Source organism: Ciconia boyciana, chromosome 1, assembly GCF_034638445.1.
Source record: "Ciconia boyciana chromosome 1, ASM3463844v1, whole genome shotgun sequence".
Taxonomy (NCBI): Eukaryota; Metazoa; Chordata; class Aves; order Ciconiiformes; family Ciconiidae; genus Ciconia; species Ciconia boyciana.
The window spans coordinates 26,711,523-26,736,090 of record NC_132934.1 but is presented as its reverse complement, the minus strand read 5'-3'; the positions used below and the strand labels follow the sequence as shown (position 1 = coordinate 26,736,090).

Here is a 24,568-nt window from a genome sequence, read left to right as displayed (position 1 = left end):
TTTAAAGCCAAACGACCAGCCTACCACATTCCTAGCTGCCTTCACATAAAAAAGGGCTGAAGCAGCTACATTAGATTTTATTTGGCATCAGATGGGGACTTGATATGACTGGAAAAAAGCCCTGCTGCAGGAACAAGATGCTACTTTTTTCTGTCTGGATGTCCTCCAGCACCAGCCTGAGCGTAATTCATCATCTAGTTCCTTTGACCCATGCACTTGGGAACATTTGCCCCCCTTACCCGCTTCAGAGCCAGAGTCCTGTATACCACACCACTCCTTGGTCAGAATCAAGAAGTTCAGTGCCCAGACACCATGTTGGCACACACTGTGCCTTGACTTCACCAGTCCTCTTACAAATCTCACTTCTTCCTTTTTCACCAGAACTTTAACATCTCTGTTTTTATCAGTTCATTAGTCAGTCAAAATCCTCCCAACACAGGACTGTCTAAGGAAAGCTCAAGCTTTGGCTCCTCATTGTAATTGCAAAGACAACCTCATTAAACATCCTTTTCTTACTCTCAAGTCTTTGCTTCCCCCCAGCCAATTCTTCCTTCCTGACTTCAATTGACCCTTCCCATCTTCCTTAGCATAGTCACAACTCTGACATGTATTTTCCCCACCAACCCAGCAAAGGGGTTGGTGGGGAAAACACATTTCCCATCTCTCTCAGATGTTAAAAGATACAGAAGAAAGAGCATAAAACTGATCAGGGCTGAATCTTTGGGAACAAAATTGTAATTACAAATTTTTTCTTTAGGAAAAAAATTGTAATGCTGACTGAAGAAGGGCCCTGAGCATAGTGCTCATTCAGGCAATAAAGCACACACCAGCCTCACACATCCATCGTCTGAGTTATGAGTAGACAGAACAAAAATGAGAGCCCACCAATTAACTAGGAGCTGTGAAAGAGCCTTCTCAGTTCACTTCAAACTTTCCCCAAATCATTCCTCTAGTCAGAGATGGAATACAGGAAATCTAACTTCTAAAAGGAACTTTTTCTCTCCCGGAAGAGTTAAGGCATGCTTGACATTTTATTACTAATATTCCTTTTAAAACCAGCCATTAAGATGACATTACAACAACGAGGAGTATGAGGCAGCTTTTAATTTATTCAACCTATACATTTAAACCAAGATACAGTATCAGCTCCATTCAGGGAAATCAAGGCCATTTGATTATGTTATTTCAGGTACAGAACAGACAAGCACTCCACCTGTGTATGAAGGATTACTCTGTTTCACAGAGCACTTGCATAGCCAGAGCAGGGGACTGGAGAGGATGGGGCAGGGGGTGTTCAACCTCATGTAGTCCTCACTCTTTCTTTCAGGTTTTAGTATAAATACAGACTAACCAAGTGCTGCCAGGAAATGTTTAAATAAACAGGAAATCTGTGCAACAATGATAGATTTCAACATTTCAACAAGGGCAGCACAATGACAGGCATTTAGAAAGTTCTCTTCCTGCACGTGAGTTATATTTGGAGTTAATGGGTTTTACCTTGGGCAATTTCATGTTTTTGTAACATAATACTTCATTCTTTAAAAACAGTTCTAAATTTTAGTAGGCTAGAGGGCAAAGCTGTGAATACACAAGGCAGCTTTTTGGTTTGTTTCCCACCCCCCCCAGTCAAAGGAAATAAAAACTCTGATCACTTTCTCTAACCTCAGCCAAAGAGACAGCGTTGGCATCTTTTTGGAAACTTCCGTTCCCACTCATTTCCAGCTAAACACGTATCTTAACTATGACAGCTCCATGAAAGGAAACTAACAGAGCCTACAGGAAGGGGAGCACAGTTTAATATTAAAACAGCATATAGAAATGTTCATTTTACTTTACCTGCAGATTTTTAATTTTATATACATCGTATTCTTAAATGTTCTAAGAAACCTAAAAGGTGTTGGTGTCCTAACCTTACTGGCAAAGGAGAAAACAGTGTTAGCAATTTAACTTAATTTAGTAACATTCTTCTTTTGTTGTTTTAGTGTCTTTAGGGCCTACAAAAGCTCAAGAGTTGGATATCAAGTGATGTGAAAAGATTATCATCGCTACAGAGGGTTTCACGTGAATCGAACTTGTATTTATTTACCTATTCACTTAAAAACAAACCTTTTCCTTTAGCAGATAAATAACATTTACCGAGCATGTATTACTTCAGCTCATGATTAACTGTCATCTTACCTCCCTCTGGAAGAAGTTCCAAGCATGGGTCAGCCACTGGTACCTAGGTAGGCCATAATTGGTCATCCTAGCTTTCAGCGTGATCATATCTGACCACTGCACTGGAACCTGGAGCAAGGAAAGAAAAGTGATTCATACAACAGATCAGTTGGCTTGTGGCTCCAAACCCAGAACTTCTACCTCTTCTGAGATCTTTCCAGTGCAATGACCAAAATAACTTTGTATTCAAATAAAACAAGAAAACAAGTGCTTCGATTTTTACAATACTGAAACTTCATGAGCCTTTATTAAAATACCAGGAAAAAGTTATTTGCATCCTTTGCTTACAAATTACTGTACACTGGAAAAGGAGCTGCATTTTGGAGAGGTTCAGAGATGGCTGGGCACTATTTGATTATGTCATTACCAGATTTTTTACCTGGCATAAAACTTCAACCAAGCCCCAGGTCATCAAGGACGGCATTTGTCTGCCCCAATTTAGGTATTTCCCTGGTGTCTTCTTAGTCAACAGAAGTCATATGGGGCAATTAATCTCAAGATAAATATTTTAAATAGAGCAGATGAATCATTCCCTTGAAGTCTCAAATCCATTTCACTGCCTAAGGTGACAAACTTAGATTTAAACATCTAACTTCTAAATATATAAAATTAATTGAGATGAATTCTACCCCGAGAGTCTTTTCAGTGGCTTTCTGGCTTTGCCTGGAGTCCCGCATGCAGGTATGCTGAATGTACTTGGGTTCAGTACCTTGCTCAAGAACAGTAACAAGGAATTGTAGACAATGAGGCCCTGTGAATGTTTTTCTTCACACACACTCATGGGCTTGTAAATCTTTTTTTCTGAAAGAAGGATTCTCAAAGTATTTTTCTTTCAAAATTTGCTACTGAGAAGTGAGGAGCCGGTGCTCTCCATTGTCAGACTATGAACCTCAGTTAGTAATTTCTTAGAAACAACAGAAGCAAGTGCTATGGCACCTGGCATACAATGCAGTTAAGAGTCAAAATAAGTTATTAACTTCTGCTCAGCAGCACAAATTCCAGTGTGCCAAACTAAAACAAGGAGCTGAAGACTTCACAGTTGCCCTTCTAGGCACACATACCACTCATGCTGATTTTTGCCTTGTTCCCATTAGTCTTAATAGTCATGGTGAAAGAAATCACAATTGTACTATCAGCTTTCATTTGGAGTGCAGGGGAGCCCAGCTCCTCTACCGGCTGTGACTTAGCTATCCCGTTCAATTTGGAGCGAACAGTAAGGGCATTCTGCAAATAGCAACCAATGTAACCTAAGGAAAAAAAAAAAACGATCACAATACTTCCCCAAGGAGCCTGGTCTTTGTCGTGCTAGATGCTCTACAAAAATATAGGAACAATCACCGCCTGCCTGACCCCATAATCCAAATAAGACCATTTGATAATATTTCATTACTGCTGCTAAGTTATACTACATTTTTGATGCCCTGGTAAAGCTTCATATATCATGAATATGAATATATTAATAATATAGCAGAAATGTAACACACCTTTCACTTAAAATTTTTATTTCTTAAGCTATAAAGCATTGAACTCACAATTGTTCATGTGAAAAGTGTTAGCAGTAGAGTACTAAAAATACTTAAAAGCAATATCACAGAATATTTCTACTGCAAATATAATAGAATAAATATAATATAATATAATAATTTGGCTTTGTACTCAATGCATTTCTCTTTCCACTGCGTTGGAAGTTAGCAGTCTGCTTTCTTTGGATAATATTTGCTATCACTGCAATTAAGCTCATATTTGCTAGACTATTTTTTATTATCTTATTTGAGTTGAATAGAGTCCAAGGTTATGCACGCAACACAAGGCGTCCAACTTCTTCATGAAAACAATGGAAAGCAGGAAAAAAAAAATCAAGAAGTGAGAGAAGGAAATTAAAAGCAAGTCAAAACAAGCTAAACCCGACCGTAGGAAGGCAATTTGAATCCTGGATGTAAGGAGGGATATTGGAATGTGTGTGTTTGCTCCAAGAATGGCAACATGTCAAACTAAGGACATCGATGTATCTACTAAACAGCTTCCCGTCAGCTCATGCACACAGTAGTGCACAATAATACATGATCTTGAGATGCATTTGTTTGACTATACACCAACACTTGTGTAGTGTGTAGACAAACAAAAATTAGAGATGCTGGTTTGATTTTAGCGTAAGTTCTGTAAAGCTCGTTTTGCCGTTGAGATCTACTTATTCATTATTATTTTTCTAATGAGTCTCAAGGCTTGACCAATGCTCAAGTAAGCTGAGAACCCACACTGGCTTTTCAGTCTTGTGGGTGGAATAAATTAGTCATGAGGCACACTTCACGCTGAGAGCTATCATGAGCTGGAAGGAAAATTGTTTATACAAGGACTCTTACAGCAACTTGTCCACATGCCAAGGAGAGCCCACATTGGATCAGCAGAGGCGGTTATGCCTCAGTGACATTTTTGACAACATCACCCACCCACCTACACTAATGCCAACTGATTCTCTGAAACCCACCAGGGGCTCGTGTGATTTCATGCTATGCTGAAACCAACATGACATCAAGTCACCCCCATGGGTATAAGAGGGAGTCTTCTTATCTTTATCAAGTAGAGCAGGAGAAAGCATGCTCTAGGGAAGTGACCTGCACAGTTATGAAAGAACCACTGAAAAACAACTGTGCTTTTCCAGACTGCCACATTCCCTATGGGTCTCAGCAGCAGGAAACCTGAGTCTGGCCCACCTCATCACATGAAGAGCAGTAGTGTTCGGACAAAGGAAATAAGAGGAAATCAGATGGAAAGAGAAAACAAAAACCCCAGTATTTCAGGGGATGAGGAATAAAAAAAAAGTATATAAAAAGGGAGAGAAGAAGAGACAAAAAAGAAAAGCAATTGCTGAAGAGATTTTTTTCTGTTCGATTTGCATGCTCATGTTCACACACATGAACTCCTGGGAGAAAGAGGAGGAACCGGAGGAGCGCGGAGTATCTGGGTTCACTGTGACGCACTGCAGAAGGCACAGACATGGAGTTCAGCGCTGCTTCTTTTGGCAAAGGGATGCAGAGACAGCCATGTTTTTTTCTAGAGGGAAGCCGCATCACCAGTGCCTTAACATATGGTAGGGCTATGCCAGCTTTAATCAAACTGTCCCAGGTTTGGGTTTTAGTAGCATAGCAGGTAACTGAAAGCTTGGGGATCACACTAAAACACACTGTAACTTCAGGTTCTCTAACTGAATAGTGAAGGCTGGAGAAGGCATGTACCAGTGCACTGAATGTTATTTCAGGCAGCTTCCACTGACAAAATTTCTGTGGAAAGATGGATGTCAGTTATAACTGTCATCCTTGGCAAAACCCCCGCAGAGGGCAGCTGTGCCCATAGGATGAAGCATGCCTCTTGTCTGCATTCCCAATTTTAAAATGCATCAATGTAAGCTGACATTTAAAGTAAAGGGATAGCCTTAATCACTGCTATATTAGAACACCCCTCTGGAATCTGTACTGCAAGGGAATGAATACTGATGCAAAGTGCTGCCACGTAACTTCAGACTTCAAATCTGCCAGAAATTCCTTCGGTCCCAGTACTGTGTAAGTATGAAGAAGGCTCCCTCCCAACTTACTGCAATGTAATTGCTACTCACTGTAAGAAAGACCAGTATATTGGGCATACCTTGGCAGCTCAGAGAAAATATTTGACCCTCTATTCATAAAAAGGTACCAGGCTGAGTATAAGATGTAAGGATATAGCAGCCAGCAGAATAGCATTTCAGTTTAATTTCTGCCTAACACTTACCCATTTTCTTGCATGATGGTTACAAGTCTTCAGTTTGAAAATTAAAGGTTGGTACAGCTATAAAAACTAGACAGAGATAAAACCTCTTCACAAGTTTACAGAAGAGTGGTTTATAGCTAAGACATGTTTTACTTAAAACTGGCATTTATAGTTTGTGGAGGCAGTGTGAAGATTTCGGCAGACAGCAAGTCCTCTACTGAAAGAACACACTGTCTGTTTACAATGTAGAACACTCAGTTATAGCTCTTTAAAACATGAAGAACTTGTGGGGCAAAATCCCTTCAAATTCTCCCATCTCCTCTCTCAAAATACTTATCTTAAGCCTGAAGTTCATACTCTCTCCTCAAAACTTCCACTGACTTCAATGAGAACCTGCCTAAGCAGGAATTAACAAAACATAAAGTCCTTAAATCAGGGGCTGCAGGATGTGGCTCTCAAATATAGAGGGGGTGGGGAGAAACCCAGAGAGGACTTTCCAGACAGACAAGCCTTCCCAGAAGAATTCTGTGTTTTAAAAAAAGGCAGTCAAATGAAATTAGACTGTCGGAACAATGAACAAAGATAAACACTACAGCAATTAGAAAACAGCTAGCTAATGGAAATCTTTATTTTCTTCTGTTGAAAAAAATGCAGCCTCCTTTTCTGACTCACCGTTATTTCCTGCTCGTAGGTCCAAACACCACAGGCCAGTTCAACGCAGAATATTACAAGCAAGCTTCCAAAGTACTGCAGAAAACAGAATGGTCTTAGTTATTTTTGACAATCAGGTTAACTTTGAACAATATTAAAGAACATCTCAAAACATTATTAACATTTCACACGACTGAAGATATGGAATCTGAAATACATTTTTGTAACGAAAATATCAAAGATTCATGCAGCAAACTTTCTAAAAGTTTAAGTCATGATACTTCTTACTAACTTAACATGAAGCATATGAACATTACAATGGGAAAATAAATTCATTTTCTTGTTGCACAAGAGTGCAAAGTATCATGACACATTATGCTAAAACAGTTGCAAAGAGGACAATCTTTTTTCCCCTCATATACGTGGAAAAAAAGAAATCTCTTTTTTCAGTTCTATCCATTTAAGCAACATATCCAAATCATGCCAACAGCCAAAAGGAGGAAGAAAAAAAACACACACAAATAAAAAAAGAGAAAACTGACAAGACTGAAGCAAACAAGGTTTTTGAAAGCTATGTCCTTATCAAAGTGATTTAGATATTTGAGGTCAGGCATAAATGTACAAATATTTATTGAGATCGATTGAAATAACTTTGTCTATTACCAGATCTAATCCTTGGACTATTTAAAAATAGAAAATATATGTATAAATGAGGAAGCTGTACAAGTCTTGGTAATGACGGTTAAGAAAAACTGGTTGCTGCGATTAAAAAGAGTAGGATCATCTTCTGTATAGCATCAAACAACCCTTTCTGAATTGCAGGATAAAGCTGCATGGAAATTAAGACTGCTTTAACTGGTATTCTCTATTAAAAGTAACCCATTTATCTTTTATTTAAAGCAGACTCCAAACTTCTCCCATGTCAATGGACTGAGCTCCCCTTTGTCCTCAGTACACAAGACAAAGTTACAGTCTTCATGGATTTTAATTTTATACGGAAATCTAAGAAACACCATCACAATATAAAATAGAATAGAATAAATATATAATTCCATTAGTAGGATACATGCCAAAAGGCTTCTAATTTAGTAACTTCATTCTGGAATCTATTTAGGACAGGAATAAGAGACACAAAACGTACTGAAGGTAAGTGAATTGTTTGGGGTTTGTTTTTTTTTTTCTATTAAAAGGTCAGTAAGCTGTATTATTTAAAATAGAGAAAATAAATTCACAAGTGTTAGGATTTAACGGTCATCTACATGGCATCTTTTACATTCACCCAGTCTGGAAGTGAGTAACTCACAGATACCTTGGCAGCTACTGAAGAATGTCTTGCCTTAACTTCTACTTGCTGATCAAATCTAACTCACTGTATTAGGTTTGTAGACACAAACAGCCAAATTAAAAATGTGCATCTAAAAATATCCATGTGAATTTTCAAGCGAAACCTGTACCCATATCCACCCCCCACAAAGGTCTGTTCAATAAAGATGGTGTTGAAAGAAGAGATCCTCTTTAATAATCTCCACCACATTACATTGCATCTTCATAGTCATTACAGCTGAACAACACATCGTGTATCCTTATAAATGAACACTACAAGCACATGCAGAGCTGCAGTATAGTCCTTCAATAAGCAATATGTTCATCCTCTAAAGGTCCAAGAGAGGAAATTTGAGTCACACCTTGTAAGAACAACAATGCTTTCTCTAAAAAAAATAAATTCATGAGCTTCTAGACAGTGTATCCACTATCACTGTAGCGCCTGCAAGTTATGCAAAAGGGTTCTTTAAAAAAAAACACATGGAAATCTGCTTTGCAAAGTATTCACTTCGAAAGGAGGAAAGAATGCCATGTGCTTTAGCTCTTCAATTCATACAAAAAAATGTTTAAGGACATTATGGGTAATACTGACATTTTTGAGAGGGCAAACAACTAAATGTTTAGGTGAAAAGCAAATTTGAGTTCTCAGCTGTCAAAGAAAATGTCAGTGGTTTTATACTCTAACTGAGTAACAAGCCTGGGACTGCCTGCTATCCCCAAGTCTTATGCAAAACTCACTGATCATAGTGAAAGTGATACATCTGGGGGTGTACATGTGACATTCTCTGGAAAACCCTTTAATTTGCAGTTCCTTGTAACATTTCATTCATTCACAAATCTTAACATTTGAAACCTCCTCATTTTGTCAGCATATAGTTAAGAAAGTTTCTGGTAGCCGTTGGAGACAGAAGAGCCAAAACCCAGATTTTCTCCAGTTAGTGAATATAGCTTGGGATAGAAAACTATCAAGCCAGATTCACTCATAAACCACTTCTGGGTCTGCCAGGAATTGAGTACTCCTGACTCTAGCTACATCTGGACACATCAGGGCACTGTAGAATCAATCCTTCTGTCCTGAGAAAGCATATCATCTATCCATAAAGCAAAAGACAAAAAAAAAAAAAGACACAAAGAGTTTACACACATGAAAGCCCATTCTAGGAACTGAGCAACTGCAGGCCCACCAAACCCGCACACAGGAGCTTCAGTTTCACTTTGCTGTTGAAGAGGAATATTATACCTCTCTCTAAATGTAATGGTTTGCAAAACAAATAATTCTTATGTAAGTTGTGTGGGGAAAAAACCCTCTAACCATTATTTAAAATTATTACCCCTAATTTCCATCTTCCAAATACAGAAATTATTCCTGGCTTCAATGCTTATTCCTTGTCCCCAATTAAATTCCCACAGGAGTCTGAATGCTAAATGCATCTTCCTGCATTTACACACTTCTGCTTTTTGCCAGAAACAGGAACTTGGTTTTGAAGCAAGGCTTAATATTTCTTCCTATGGGCTGAGCGGCTACGTTTTGTAAATGAGACCAAGTCACTGAGGAACACCACTGTGCATTATGCTCAAAACTGCACCAGCAGGTCACTGATATTACCTCCTACAGCACACCACCCTCAGAGCACTCTCAGCCATTGTTGAGATATTTTCTACTGTTTTTTTTCTTTTCTTTGTGTTCTTTTTTTTGGCAGGGAGAGGGTAGGATAGGAAAGGCACAGAAGGGAGCGAACAGTTTTGCACAGATATCTACAGGTTATCATAAAATAAGAAAATCTACAAGCAGTAATGCAAAGCCACAATCACTTCAAGAACTAGAGACCTTTTACATGGCAAATCCTACAGACTTTTCACACTTTTATTTTGTAGGCAACTGGTAATCACTATCATTCTCTCCCTAGTCAGACTATGCAAAATCATCAGAAAATTGAAGTGCTGCCTTCATCCTGTTACAAACCCGGCAGAGTCAGTTCACTGAAGGATCTCCTCCAGTAAGGTTGCGAAAAAGCTAAAACGTTGCTTCCTTGAGAGAAGCTGAACGACTGAAATGCTGGTAGAAAATACTCTTTGGAGAGTAACAAATAAATGTAAAAATATTTGCCAATAAAAAAAAAAGGAAGAATGCAGTAGACATTTACTGCTCCTCACTAAGTCACGGACACGCATGTGGCCAAGCTCCTAAACTTCAGCATCCCTGCAGTGTCAAATAGGTGTTGCCAATTAGCAGGAGCTGGTTCTCCTGCAACTTCCTTTTTAAGCTTGCTCATCACCACTGGCTGCAGGGGAGGGAGGAAGGAAGGTAGCAGCTCAGTAAAGTAGTAGCTTTCCAACAGGAGCATCTCCTCTAACACCTGGAACCTTGCAGAAGCACCTGGATTTTTTCTGCAGCAATGGATGGGTATGTGTGCATGGCTCCATCCCCAGAGCTGCAACACTGGCAGCCTGCAGAGGCTTAAACAACTATTTTTCCAGCACATCAGTCCTGAGACAGAGGTGAAGGAACTAGGAACTCTGGAGTTCAGGAGAATCTATTCCCCTTCCTTTCTTGCGCAAGAGAGTAAACAGGAAAGAAGCAGGAACAGAAACAAAGTCATTACCGCGAAAACCACTTTCAAAGAGATGTGGAAAAGACAGGGGGATGAAGGGCCAAGGAAAGATATTAAGCATATTCCCTAAGCAGTCACCAGACCCTGTTCTGCTGGAATACTCTTCATGTGGCACAGGTGTAAGAGCGACCACAACCAACATCCTCATCCTGCCCTGAAACCTCCGATGCAGAAACTACACACATCAACAGCACAGAAACCCACTTACAGCCAGTGCAGAGACACTATGAGATCATACTCAGCTACTACAAGTTATAAGCGCCTCCAGAGAGCTCTTGCTCTTGTGCAAGTCAGACAACCATAGTTCACTCTTACAGCGAATTCATATATAAGACAAAAAGGACAGTGGGATACTGGAACATATGGAATGGAAATCCAATGACGATGAAATTCAACCACAGAAGAGAGGTAACCATCAAGTAAATAGTCAAGGACAGGAAAAAAGAAACCAAAAAATGGGAACTAGCATTGAAGTAATAGGTTTTGTGCTAATTCAGATGACTATTTTCAGATAGCTACCTGCATAAAGGCTACCAGAACCTCATAAAGCACTAGAAAGGTACATGGTATTTTCACCTACACATTAAAAAAATCAAAATAATTTAAAACTTTTTAGAAAGATCTGTATGGACTGCCTAAATAGGATCAAAACTTTTAGTTGGAATAAAATTCCTGCACACAGCAGTGGCATTCCATAACAGGATACAAGCTCCATATATGCCAGTGCCCCATATATGGAGCATATATGCTCTGGCATATGCCCAAAATGTCTTCCTATCTCTCTATCTAAGGCTAACAACTGAACTACAAAATTAATTTATCCTAATTAAATTATGACAGGGCTTTTGCTATTCTATTTGCTCCACCAAACTAAGTGAATGACCGCTACCACAGAATACATTACAGGAACATATTTCTTTCCTGATCATCTCAACCACTTAGACACAAATGCAAATAAAAATAGCAAATGCAGGCGCGAAATCACTATTACTGAATCTAAGATATTTTGCATTCGTTTAAAAGGTCTTTGTTCCAAAAATTGCCATTCAGTTCAGAGACTAATGGTGAACGGCAGACACACGAAGTGCCTCTCAACATAAAATTTTTCCCTTGTGGCTTTCTATCCTACAGAGTATAGGATTTTTTTTGTTGCAATTGTGGGCAACTGCAGGGAAGGATATAAAGCATGAAGCACAATGTTCTATGTTTTCTTCAGAGATGTAATACAAAACTTTTACTGTAGTTCTAGAGATTTTTTGTTTGTCTTGAATATGCCACACGATTCCTGCAATTAATCACTTAATATAATTTGTCTATGCTTTTCAGGCAACAGGTGAAATGAACTGGTGAAAAATAACCTTCTATTTCTGTTACTAACATGGCAACAGGACAATGGAAAAACTGCGACTTCAGGAAACACAGTACACGGAGGGAGTTTGTAAAAATTTTGCTTCACCTCCCACCCCAGTCCCCATTTTAAATGCCCTTCTCCAAAGTATTTCCAAGAATACAGAATTTTTCAGAGATTTTTTGACAATGGAAACATTGAAATGTAATTACAGTCAGCAAAGGAAAACTAGAGTTAAAACTCTAGTGTGTGTCCTGCACTAGTCTCCTTCATGTTGCCTTGGCACTGAATACCCAGTGCCCTATTATCAGCCACCGCAATAATCCGATTGGCACAGATACAAAACCCACATGACTGTCCTCTGAGGATGCCCTTCCAAACTCTAGTGTAAGCATTATGCCAGAAATGAAGCTAAGAGCAGGAGCCCTCATAGAAATTTGATGACTTAGGGTACTTGGCCATTCAAGTCACATACAAGTCACTATGGCCCTCTGGTACCAAGCAGCCCAGGCAGATAAGGGTAGCCATACTACACACCCATGCATACCCAACTATGTTCCTGAAGTGGTATGACATGGGTTTTTTTGCTCTGCCACAGCTGGGTTCGGTAATTTTTTGCCAATGACCTACAGAATCATAGAATCATTTAGGTAGGAAAAGACCTTTAAGATCATCAAGCCCAACCGCAAACCTAACACTGCCAAGTCCACCACCAAACCATGTCCCTAAGCACCATGTCTACCCGTCTTTTAAATACCTCCAGGGATGGTGACTCAACCACTTCCCTGGACCTATGGAATGCTTCATCAGCATTCAGCTACCATAACCTGTAAAATCAGTGGGCTCTTAGCCCACACACAAGAAGAATCAAAGACCTGGACAAATCCCCAGTCAGGCTCTCTTGATCCTGCACGTACCAAACGTGGTATGATCATTTTGTTTGCAGTTTGGAAGTGTGATTTGGAAGCAAGAGTCTAGGCAACTTGCAAAAGCACAAAGTGAGACGGGGTTCTGTGGCAACCCAAATTTCACCAGAACCAGAAAGGCACAAGACTGTTTTAATTAGTCTTTTTCCTCCCTCAAACCTTTGATTTGCATGTTGCATGACACTCCTGTTACTGGAATTAGGACCCTATTTCATCTGTTCTGACAGCTTCCTAGCTAACTACTGCCATCCTGGAAAACCTGAGGAGACTTCACAGTCTACTGAATTCATCCCTACAGAACAAATATATCCTATCACACACACAACATACTCAAAATACGCACTTCTTAAACCCACTTCCAGACAGTGAGAAAGCAAGAGAGTATTCTCTATATGAAAGCAAACAGCAATGGCAGGCAGGGGCTAACGACTGGAGTCAAAAGTTGCAACATGATGAAGAAAAGTGAGAGCATGGAGGGTGTTGCAGCTTTTGGAGAATCTGGTCTACAAGACTGCAGAAATCCTTCCATTTTTGAGCAAATGTGCCTTTCTTGGAAGGATCAGTCTACTTACTAATGAATCATTGTTCATGTGCTCTGTACTTCATTTAATAAACATCTTTTTTCAGGCTTTATCACTCTCCTCCCAAGCGTTTTTCTTTTCTCCCAGAAGATATAAACCCCCCCCCCCCCCCCCGCACTTGGACTCAAGAAAAACCACAACCCTCATGTCAGAGCAAATGAAGAGTAGCTGATCAGCAAGTCCAGCCTCCTTAGACTTGCTGTCTGGTGCTCACACCACCTTCTTGGGCAACGTGGTCCATATGGCAAGAGAGGCAAGGAAAGCTCTGGGAGGGAAGGGCAGGGGCTGAAGGAGATTCCAAGGGTAAGGCAGCTGCAGAATGAAACCTTATGGGAATCTCTAAAAGACCGGAGTACATGGTATGTAAAACAGATGCCAGAAGATTTTAAGAGGGTTATGCATAGCATTTCCCAATGGCTAACAGCCTGAGAGCGTCAGCCTTGTTCTACTGAGACGCAAGCCATCCAGACATCTGTCTGCATGCTGAGAAACGTCAGATGACCACCACCACAATGCTGGATGACCAACAGGAACCAGACTCTTTCTGTGCAAAACCTAATAAAAAGTCCTTCCTCCCTCAGTAAGTTACAAGCTATGGTTCCCTTTATTTTTGTTACAGTTTAAAAACTAACAAGGTTATTTTAAGGATTAATCCAGCTATACTTTTTAAAAATGGAGCAAACACTCATTAAATGGAGTCAGACAAGCTGCACGGAAAACTGAAATCCTCTGTTTATCCACTCCAGCAGCACAAACTTTCCCCTGCCCCCCCTTCCGCTGTCCCCAGCTCCCTCAGCCCTGCCCTGAAGGGATTAACAGTTCATTTGTCATTCTGATTTAAAATTTGGTTTATTTGCTTGACAACGCAGAAGTTTGTGAGACACGCAGTCACAAGTCAACAAGGAAATGGGCTGAAACCACCAACTTACAGCATTAGCTACTGAATGCCATCCAGTTCTTCAGAATAAATACATTCCACAGCAAAATGATCAAATGTGTCTATTATTTTAGATTTAGGTTTCCCAGATCACAAAAATTTAGTCAATTTGTACAAACTGTCTTAAAGCCTGTGACCTTTGCAAAGTTGAAGTTTTACATAAATAATTATCACTTTTTTCAAAACCTTTATAACTAATTTTCTGAATTTAAAAAAAATGGGTTTTTAAGGCAATGAACATTTTAATTTTCTATGGTATGTGTCCAAGTTCTTTTGATTGACTCATTTGCTTTTTTAAAAACTAAACAAAATTTATGAATAGTTAGAACTTTGTTCACAGCCTCGATTCTTCCATGAGATATTAATGATCTGTTTTAAATTTTTACTTTAACAGTTAATTTTTGCTTATATAAGGAAACTGGTATTAATTTGGAAATAAGCAAATGCACACTTCAGACAATTATTAGGATTTATTTGCCCAAGACTCAATTACTTCAAGTCAATGAACTCCAAGGAATAAGGGTCATTGCAAGGTCATTATAAAGTACTGAACAGGACATAGGTAAAGATAGACATTAGACCATAATTTCCTCAGGGCTTACAATATTCCCTTCCCCCTCTTCTTCCCCGTATTTCAAAACACAGTATCCTTCATCTCTCTAACCCCTCTTTATTTTCTACCAAGGAAATGAAACACCATAAAAATGCTTCTCTGGTCAAGAAAATCCTTTTTCCTTGTAAAACAGACCAATTTGGTGTTGATACACACAAGAACTCTGCCTCAGCATGCCCCAAAACACTTCAAACATTCACCATTTTGAGTGAAGAAGTGCTCTTAGACATAAAACCCATACTGCAGCCCCTGTGCACACAGCAAAGTGTCTCTGTGGTCAACTAGTCAAAAGTGAAAGATTAGGCAAGAAAGAGAGATTAATTTACCTGACAGGACATCCACTCCATACTCAGTTTGTGGCAACAAGAATGCAGTTGAACCACAGCGTCAAGGCATGCCCCACCGGTGAGGCTGGGCTGCGTTTCAGACAAGACATGGAGGTTTGGCTGGGATTTGTGGATCTGTTTACTCATTTACTCCTCTTTTGCTCTCAGGGACTCTCCCATTCCCTATTTCCTTCAGCAGAGGAAAAAAAGCTGGGCAAACAAGCAATGACAAAAGAGGAGCTGGGAAGGACAGAGGGAAAAAAAGCACTACGGCAGCAAGACCACATATCATCTCAGCAGCTGCCCATCTTTTCTCAGTCAAGATGCAGCATCCCTCATTCCCATCCTGGTATCACTCCCAGCTCTCTAGCCTCAACAACCCCAGTCCCTTGAACCTACTGTCCTATCAGTCCCTGTCTTTTCAATAGCTTCCTGGTACCCATTTCCATCATCCCACTTCACGAACCTTTCTTACTATCTTCCCTCCTCTGTTCACCAGGGAGTATCACCCCAGAGCCTTTTTCAGCTGGGGGGGTGGGGAACAGGAACAAGGAAGATAAAAGGAATAAGGCTTGCTCCACACGTTTTGGATCATGAGGATAGACACAGTGACACCTACTAAAACCAATACTCAGGACACACATACCCAAGAGCAGTAAAAGTAGTCACCCCCATTAGGTGAGCCTAAAAGTATAGCATGCAGTGAAAAGTGTGTCACAAAAGTCCAGGCAGCATGTTTCATGCTGAAAACATACTGAAAGCACAAAACAGCCCCTTTCAATTGATATTTACCTTTTAATTTAGCACTGTAGTTTTTTCAAAAGGATGAGCAAGTGGCTCTTCACTATTGCAGAAGTATGCAAAAACACCCCCACATTTTATTTGACGGCATCATAACTGCACTGTCCAACCTTGCTGTCGTTAAGTCAAAGGCATTTCCCTGAACAGCCCTCAAGGGGCTGGACAATTCCTGCTGCTTTGAGCTGCCAGATAACTGCACCTAATAGTAACGTGCTGCCTCTGCCCTGGTACAATATGGCTGCGCATTCAAGGGAGCTGCTAAGTGCTGGGGTGAAGGAAGCAGATCATCACTGTGAGCGCAGCAAACGTTTGGATTTAAGCCAAGCATTCACAAGATGACCTGGACACTCCCACCAGCTCAATTCCTGTCGTGCTCCTCCAGCCCAACTCTCTTCCCTCCATGCTGCTGAAATACACAGCTGCTCTTGTTTGTGGTTTGTTCAGCAAGCAGCACTCTTCATCTCTAAATGCCTCCCAGTAACCCATAACGCTAGGCAACTTGTGCTTCTCATCTGTAAGCTCCCTCTCCAAGCTAAGAAAGTTAGATACCCTTTCAAAGCACTTGCTTTGAAAAAGTCTTTTAAGTACATATACAGCGCTATACATTTACACTGGACAAGACAAGGTCAACAAAATGCACCTCACGGGTAGACAGGCAGACAGAGAGGTTGGCACGGGACCTCAGGACCAACATAGTCCACCCTACCATGCTGTAAGCCCTGCGGAGTGCACCCGCTCCTGCAAAGCCAAGCTCTGCTCTGTGGCATCACCAACACTGTTCTCAAAATCTAACAATTTGTTTGAACCTTAAACACCATAATCAGAGCAGGAAAGAAGCTTACCCCCTATCTTATTTCAAGGCAAAAAGATGTCTAATAATGATTAGTTCAGGCACCTCCTCAAAGAGTTCACCTTTGGACTGAAAGTTAGAGATTCAGAAAGCAAAAAAAAAAAAAATAGTCCTGTATTTATTTTCAAGAAAGTTGCTTATATCTGAAACTACTGGGGTATAATAACAATTGGTGAAGTTTAAGTGTATTTTCTCTTACAAGTGGAACATCAAACAAGCAGCACTTCAAAATACAAGATAAGTGTCCGGCCCCTTACTTTACCCACTGAGTATCTGAATTGGAGTTTTAGCACAGTACTGGCTTCTCATCAAATCTGTACTACAGTATTATAAACCCACTTAAATCACTCCTTCAAAAGGTAGGCTAACCTATCTTGAGAATCTCTGTTTTGCTCCTACTCACACCCACATTCATAAATGAGCTGCTGATAAAAGGCACAAAATGTGAAAATTATGAACTCCAGTCTCCAACCTGTCTAATTCTAAACTGCATGGGTTTACACCAAGTATGTTTGTCAGTTATTTCTTCCCTTTCAGTGCTTGGTAGTTTAATAATGGAGAAATACTTCTGGTTGGTAAAAATTCCAGTGACAAATGTTAGTACAAGGTATTGGAGCAGCTGTGACTGTGGTAAGAGTCCACATGGGTCAGAACAAATATCCGGTATTATTACAGAACAAATAACCTATATTATGTATTACTGCAGAAATACAAGCCACCACAAAAAAAAGACAAAAAATTCATTATCATTAATTATCATTACACTCATACTAATTCATGCGAACTGTAACCATAAGTACTGCAGAATAGTTGGTGCTGTGGTACCGTAGAGCAGCTAACACTTCACACAGAGTAAGAGTCCCTTGTAGGAAGACATTAGCAGCTATTGGTATCTCACAACGTAGCAGACATCGGAATTTAATCATCCCTATCATCTCTGCATCCACATGGACTGAAATGGGTGTATATGCATAGAAGAATCTGTCTCACATGGTGATAGAGTCAGCAGTTCCCTGTCAGATGGACTTTACAGAAACCACTTTCACCAACACTGCATTTAGCTGGCTGAGAACTACTGACATGGAACAGCCACTTTCACCTTAGGTTTGTCACACATTTCCAGTTTACCTTTTCAACCAAAACATAGTATCATTTCATTTTTTCTCTTTATGAAATATTTGCCTGCTTTTAAAGAAAAGATCAGTTTAGTTTAATGATGGTTTGTCTGGTTGTGTTCCAGCTCAATTGACACACAATTCAGTCTGCCAAGTTCCAATTTGAAACCAGGTTCTGCCATAACTGAATTAACAAGCTGTTTGACCACACACCAACAGGGTCTAACAACATTTAGTTCTGAGGAATATTTATTTCTCTGCCAACTTTATCATAAAAATCAGTAAAATGATTTGCCCTATTAACCATCAAATATTTCTAACAGTTTTTCCCTTTGTGAAAACATATGCAGACAAAATTGAATCCTGTGCTGTTTGAATGCTTTAATTACAGAAAACTCATAGTTACAAATGCCAGAATTTGCAATGAAAACTCCAGCCAGGAAAATATTTTCCAGTGGGATTTTCATTAAGCTGTTCTTGTCAAGCAACAGAGTTTACTCTTGTTGTCTTAATAAAACAAGAACTTAAAAAAAATTCACACACCCTTAAAGGTTACTATTCTTAAAGAATATATGCATAGCAGGGATGGGGGGGGGGGGGGGGGGGTTGGTTTGGGTTTTTTTAGTTAGGCTATGTGCACAACAGACTTTAAAAACAATCCAAAAGGTACAGAGCCTCAGAAGAGGCAAAGGATGGTTCTAGATTTGAAAAAAAGTAATTTAAAGAATCTTGTTTGAAAAACTGTGACAAGCACCATAAAACCTGGACTCTAGTTTCTCATCCTTGGACTTTTTATACATTCAAGTCAGTGACTTGGAGGAGTCTAGATCTTTCAGTTCAAGCTGGCATCACAGCCACTTGTACATGAGGATGTTGGTCATTCACAACACACAACAAAACTGTATTATAGACACTTAAGGTACACATGGGCTCTTTATACCAACTAGCCTTCAGGACTATGTATTCCTGAAGCAATTAAAATTAAACGATCATAGCTTTAAAATGCTGGTTCTACAAGTAACCCAGAGCATGCACCTCAGAAGACTGAGGTGTTATATTTTCTTACTATTAAGCTGAGTAAACATTAGTTCAATTTATACTTATGCCCCATGTGAAGCCAGGAAGTTTTCAAGCATTTAATTGCAAGATAAAATTTCAAAAACAAATGAAAATAATTATGTATTCAGATGTATTAAAAATATCTAACACCATAATATATATATTTTATGGTCCTTATGCTTTATTAGATTCTCCAAATATCCAATTGAATTAACAACATTAGCACTAGCAATTAGCATGCTGCCAGAAACATCAAGATTTGTATCCAAATATCTCTGCATGCCATCATTATGGCTGTTCATGTACTTCAAAAAGAAGATTAAAAGCATGATTGAAGAGGTTGTTAATGTTTTACATGAAGGTTCTTTTCTTCTAGTTCATCTGGTTGTACAAAAGCTCATTTTGTTGATCTGTCACTTTTCTGATTAGACTGATGAATGAAGCATTGACTTACGTCTGCATACTTCTGTGGTATAACACAATTGCATTCATTTAACAATTAATCAAAGACAATGACATACTTAGGAAGATATCATTTAGTTTTGCTTATCAGTTTGCTTAGCAAGAGCAAATTCTCAGGCTCCTGAAAATGAAATAGTGCAACATAAAATGATAGAAATGTCTTGTTTTGATTTAGTATAATTTGACTGCCTAAACACACTTTAAATAATTTATTCCCAGATGGCATTAAAAGCTATAAGTTATTTCTTCTTTTCACTGGCAGTTTAAATAAACTGAAGGCCAAAACCAGTTTTAACTTAATTTTCTTTTTAATTAGTTAAGATTTTTTTCAAGGCTTATACCAAAAATGATACCTTTTTTTTTCCCAGATACTATGTAGCTTTGGTCTACATTATATATTTGCTTTTGTCTTTTAATTAATTTCAGTTCACATTTAAAAATATCACCACTACAAAATAAAAAACACTTTATGAAAATAATCTTATAACCTTACCATAAAAACTAAGGGCTTAATAAGTTTACCATCTTTTAATACTTTCACTATTTATATTTTAAAAAAAATGTACAAAGCCCTTTTAAAGTATGTAAGAAAGATTACTAGATAAATAATTATATGGTATAAAATTACATTAATCAATTTTTTTATGCAAGTGCTCATAACTAAGTAATATCTGTCTTATAACTTGTTCCCATGGACTTTAACATTGCAAGGTTAAGATCTAGAAATAAAAAATGCATGACTATTATATTACTATAAAGTATTCAGATTTAAATGAAAGTTTTTCCTAACTGTATAGCTTTGACACAATCTTCATATTGTATACAGGCTTAACAAATACCCAAAAGGAGAAACAGCATTTGCCCTTTTGCAATTGAGGAACACTTCTGCTGCAGACCTTCAGCTGGAAATCTCAAATAAAGATTACTCCAACCCTCTCAAATAAAAGAGGCATATTAATACAAAACCCCAGTTTCCCAACTGTTTTAGCTGCAGCTAGAATATTTCCTATTAGATAAAAGCAAAGGTTGCATAAATCTCAGTCAACTTCTCACTTTTTTTGGGGGGGTCATTTTATGCAAAATTTGTGAGGCCCACGTATCATATACTTAAGCCCGCACAGATCCACAAGAAAAATGCAACCGTATGCACTTTGGGAGAACCCAACACACACTGCAGTGAAAAAACAGCAGGAGCCCAACCTTACTTGTATAAGACTCCTGGATATTCTCAAGAGCTGAAGGATTTTACCTGTCCAATTTCTCCTACTGCAATTACAGTAGTCAAGTCTAATACACCTCTTTCACATCCATTGCTCACATCCATCTCTCGGGCTTACAGACTGCATGGAATCCTGCTCATCCTCACATTAAAAAACAAAGCCTAACTCCGAAAAGGGCTACCAGCTTCTAAGCATACAGGTACATGGCACTCCTTGATCTCAGTGTTGCCAATAGTCTAAATATTTTTACCTCTAAACCTTTACAATTTCTGCAGGTTTGATGGGCTTTTTGGGTTCTGTTTGTTTGTGGGTTTTTTTTGTTTTTGTTTTTTACTGTCCTCAAACTCACTGACTTCCAGATGAAGAAAAAGGCATTTGGCTCCCTTGACAGTCAAAGCTGCATCACAGTTAAATTGTACAGAGCCTTTTGCAGGATAGACTATTGCTTTTCAGCTGCTGTTGGCTCAGTTATGTAGCCTCCAAACAAAGGAAAAAGCTGGGTACTTGGAATTTATTTTTAAACTCACTCACAACCAAATGCAACTGCAAAATTCCACATCCACATAACAGAAGCCAAAGCTGAATACACTCAGAATTAACTTTCATCAGTTACAAACGCTGTTACTTTACACACACAATCAACTGTGGGGATAAAGCAAAGTCTAGGTTGTTTAGCTATTGCACAGCCAAGAGTCAAAAGGGTAGCATAAGGGTTTATTTCAGAGCACTCAGACTCACGTTCCTATAATTATTAGTACTTAAGAGTTTGAGTTATTTTTCCCTTCAGCAACTCCTCTACTAAATGAAGTGGATTTTTGCAAATGAGACACTGCTTGTCTTTCAGTCACAGCATAATGCAGTCTAGGCAATAAATTTTTTCCCACTGTGTGCTTTGCAATTGCAATTCCTCACCAATATCATAACTGAACATGGTAATAAAAAATAATCAGTATTTATCTAGTGCCTGTGGATTAAAACTTTTCTTACACTGTTGAAGTGAAGCAGAAGTTAGCTGATTTTAGAGGTTATGAAACATACCCAGACAAGGAGCAACAGATTTCTTTTCACTGTTCCACAGTAGCCCAGCATTCCAACTATGATGAGGAAACAGCAGACTGCAATCATGACCGGGTGGACCACAGGAAAGTAAGTCAAAATGACAGCCTCCTCCACCCTAAAACCAATCAGAACCATAATAAAAAAAAGCATAATCACACAAAAATGATACAGAAGAAAAATGCAATATAGCCATTAAAATGAAAACGGTAGATTAGCAGATGCGTTCTTCCTGGTGCCTTACACGTTTCACAGAAATCTCTTCTACATGGTTTTAAATTCAAATGCTGCATTCAGGTACCAGAAAGTAATGCATCATCCAAAATCTCTTTGGAACAAAGGCAATCTTCCTGTCCGGCGCTTGCACAGTATGTAGCACAATGGGGCCCTGTTCCATCACTAGGGGTCATAAGCACTGCTGTAATAAAACTAACAGCATTCCTAAATCTCTGGAGTGAATAAAGTATTCAAAACTAAACAGTAATATAATATGGTTACATGTTGGCAAAGAGCCAAAAATTGATCCCTGTCAGAAGAGAAAGGCACATGAATAAAACAAGATTGAATTCATATCTTTCCCCCTTCTCTAATTTCAACTGATGCCAGAAATGGTGGCAAAAATACACCCTTCAACAAAACAGTAATTAGCTCAGCTAAAGGTTTCTTAATTCTAGAAATCCTAATTAGGAAACTTGCCATACAGAATGAACGACATATACCGCAATCAATCACCCACACAGATTAATAGGTTTAAGGAAAGCTTTACCTTGTTTCTGCAGTTAAAGTGAGAACATTATTCAGGTAGTCTCTCATCCAAGCAGAAACACCTAATATGCTGATGGACATCAACTAAAAAGAAAAGATGAAGTTATTTATCATGCATTTAAAAAAAATTACAAGATCATTCATAATTTAAGTAGAAGATCAATCATCACTAACATCTTTCATGCATTCATTTATCCGAAAAGCATACTGTACCCCAAATTGTACTTCTATATGCTTAGAGTTGGTTTGTTGCCCAAGTATTTAGGGAGCCAGTGACAATAATCTTCTCTTCCAGTATGCATAATTAACACCTGGAGCACCTTCTCTTCCACCCAGTGATGCCACTGCTGGCTCAAATCCCACCACTGCACAACATACCACAGAAACAACAGGGAGAGTTTATGCTGCTAAAATCAGACTCTTTCAGGGCTCACAGGTGATATCCACCAGTCTGTATGAAACCATGAAGCCATGCTCAGGTACACAGCTAGTGAAGAATAATCTGAAGCCCCATACAGGATACAATGACACATAGGAGAGGAGATTTATCTTGGGGTTAAATTTAGAAGAATCTGATTCTCTCGCTCATTCAGATAAAGTCACACCACAAACACTATGCCTCAGTTTCCTGAACCGTAAAATGACAATAAAACTCACTGCACTTCAATTATAAACCCCAGATCATCAAAGCGTTTGAGTACCTAACCTGCCAGGCACTTCAGAGGCATAAAGCCACTACACTTTCACCAGGACTGCTCCTATGGCAAGTAAATCCCTGAGACTGAACCCATCTGGAATTGCCATCACCTCAGCAGACCCAGATTTCTGTCACCTGATGCCATCGTGCACTCCAGCACACCTGGGATCTACCAGTAGAAGCTCTGTCCTCTGATTTTCTTGAGAAGCCAAACCTGAATGACATGGTCAGAACATACCTGCCACACCATGACAGCACCAGCTCTTCTGCCGCTGTAGCAGAAGTACCACTAGAGGACAAGGCACTCTTCACGGCACTTGTCCATATATTTTGCACTGGGCTAGGTAAGTCAGTAGGCCCTTCCTCCTGGAGGAGGGCTCACATAACAGCAGCAGTCATCCCACCTTTGTGCATGCTCTCTGGCCCCAAGAGCACCACGTCTTCTCCTGCACACGCAGGACAGACGGAGCACTGCTCCCCAAACAGAAGATGAGAGATGCAGCTATAAACTCCTTCAACGAGAGGAGGGAACCACTAAGCTTTTCTACAAAATGGAGCAAAGTTAAGGTTATTAATGCCACTGCTTACTTCTCAAACCATTTCAGGGAATTCAGCTGGTTTATTACACCCAAAGGAGAATTTAGGAATATCAATCTCACATGGGCATCTAAGCCTGAACCACAGCTCAGGGGCTGAACATGACAGACTCAGGACTTCAGAAGCACCACTGTGTAGCTGAGGGAGGGAGACCTAAGCATGCTGGCTCTCCTTACTACTACTGTTTTCATGCATTGTATAGGTGTATGCCAGGAAACCTCAGCATTATACTAACAGCTTCTTAAATCAGTGAGAAGTGCTAATCTTCCCTGTTGCCTTCAACAGCTAGCTTCCCACATGCCCACATATTTCCCTAAAGTTGTTATGAAGAACAAGTTAACTGGTTCAAACCTAACACATAAGAAAAGTCGCTCTGTGTCCTTACCGGCTCCTTTGCCCTGCAGCACGCCCACAGCAGGCTACTTCTGCCTTTAAAATTTCATGAGAAGTCCCAGTGGCTACCCCACGGCTTCCTCCTGCTTTTCAAAACTGATGCACAAAGCACAGGCACTGCCTTGGTTCTGGGTGGTGCCAGCGAGAGCCCTGGGTGCTTGGCATGCTGCAAGCATAGTCCTGAAAGCTAGCGCGTGCTACAAGTCTACTACGTACACGCATCCTTTACGCTCTGTGGGATCTATTTTGGCTGGTGAAACAGTAGGAGTAAAGAACGT

The 24,568-nt window shown here is 39.5% G+C and overlaps 1 protein-coding gene across 4 annotated transcripts in view; it reads right to left on the bottom strand.

Moving 5' to 3' along the window:
• The window catches only part of TSPAN12 (tetraspanin 12), a 46,895-nt gene that overhangs the window by 8,786 nt on the left and 13,541 nt on the right, over window positions 1-24,568 (bottom strand). For all 4 annotated transcript variants that reach the window (XM_072861200.1, XM_072861208.1, XM_072861190.1 and 1 more), the window contains exons 3-6: window positions 22,605-22,687; window positions 21,821-21,956; window positions 6,631-6,705; window positions 2,179-2,286 (exon numbers count right to left, since the gene is read on the bottom strand). In XM_072861200.1, coding sequence (XP_072717301.1) covers window positions 2,179-2,286; window positions 6,631-6,705; window positions 21,821-21,956; window positions 22,605-22,687 — 402 coding nt within the window. The remainder of the gene's footprint in view (window positions 1-2,178; window positions 2,287-6,630; window positions 6,706-21,820; window positions 21,957-22,604; window positions 22,688-24,568) is intronic.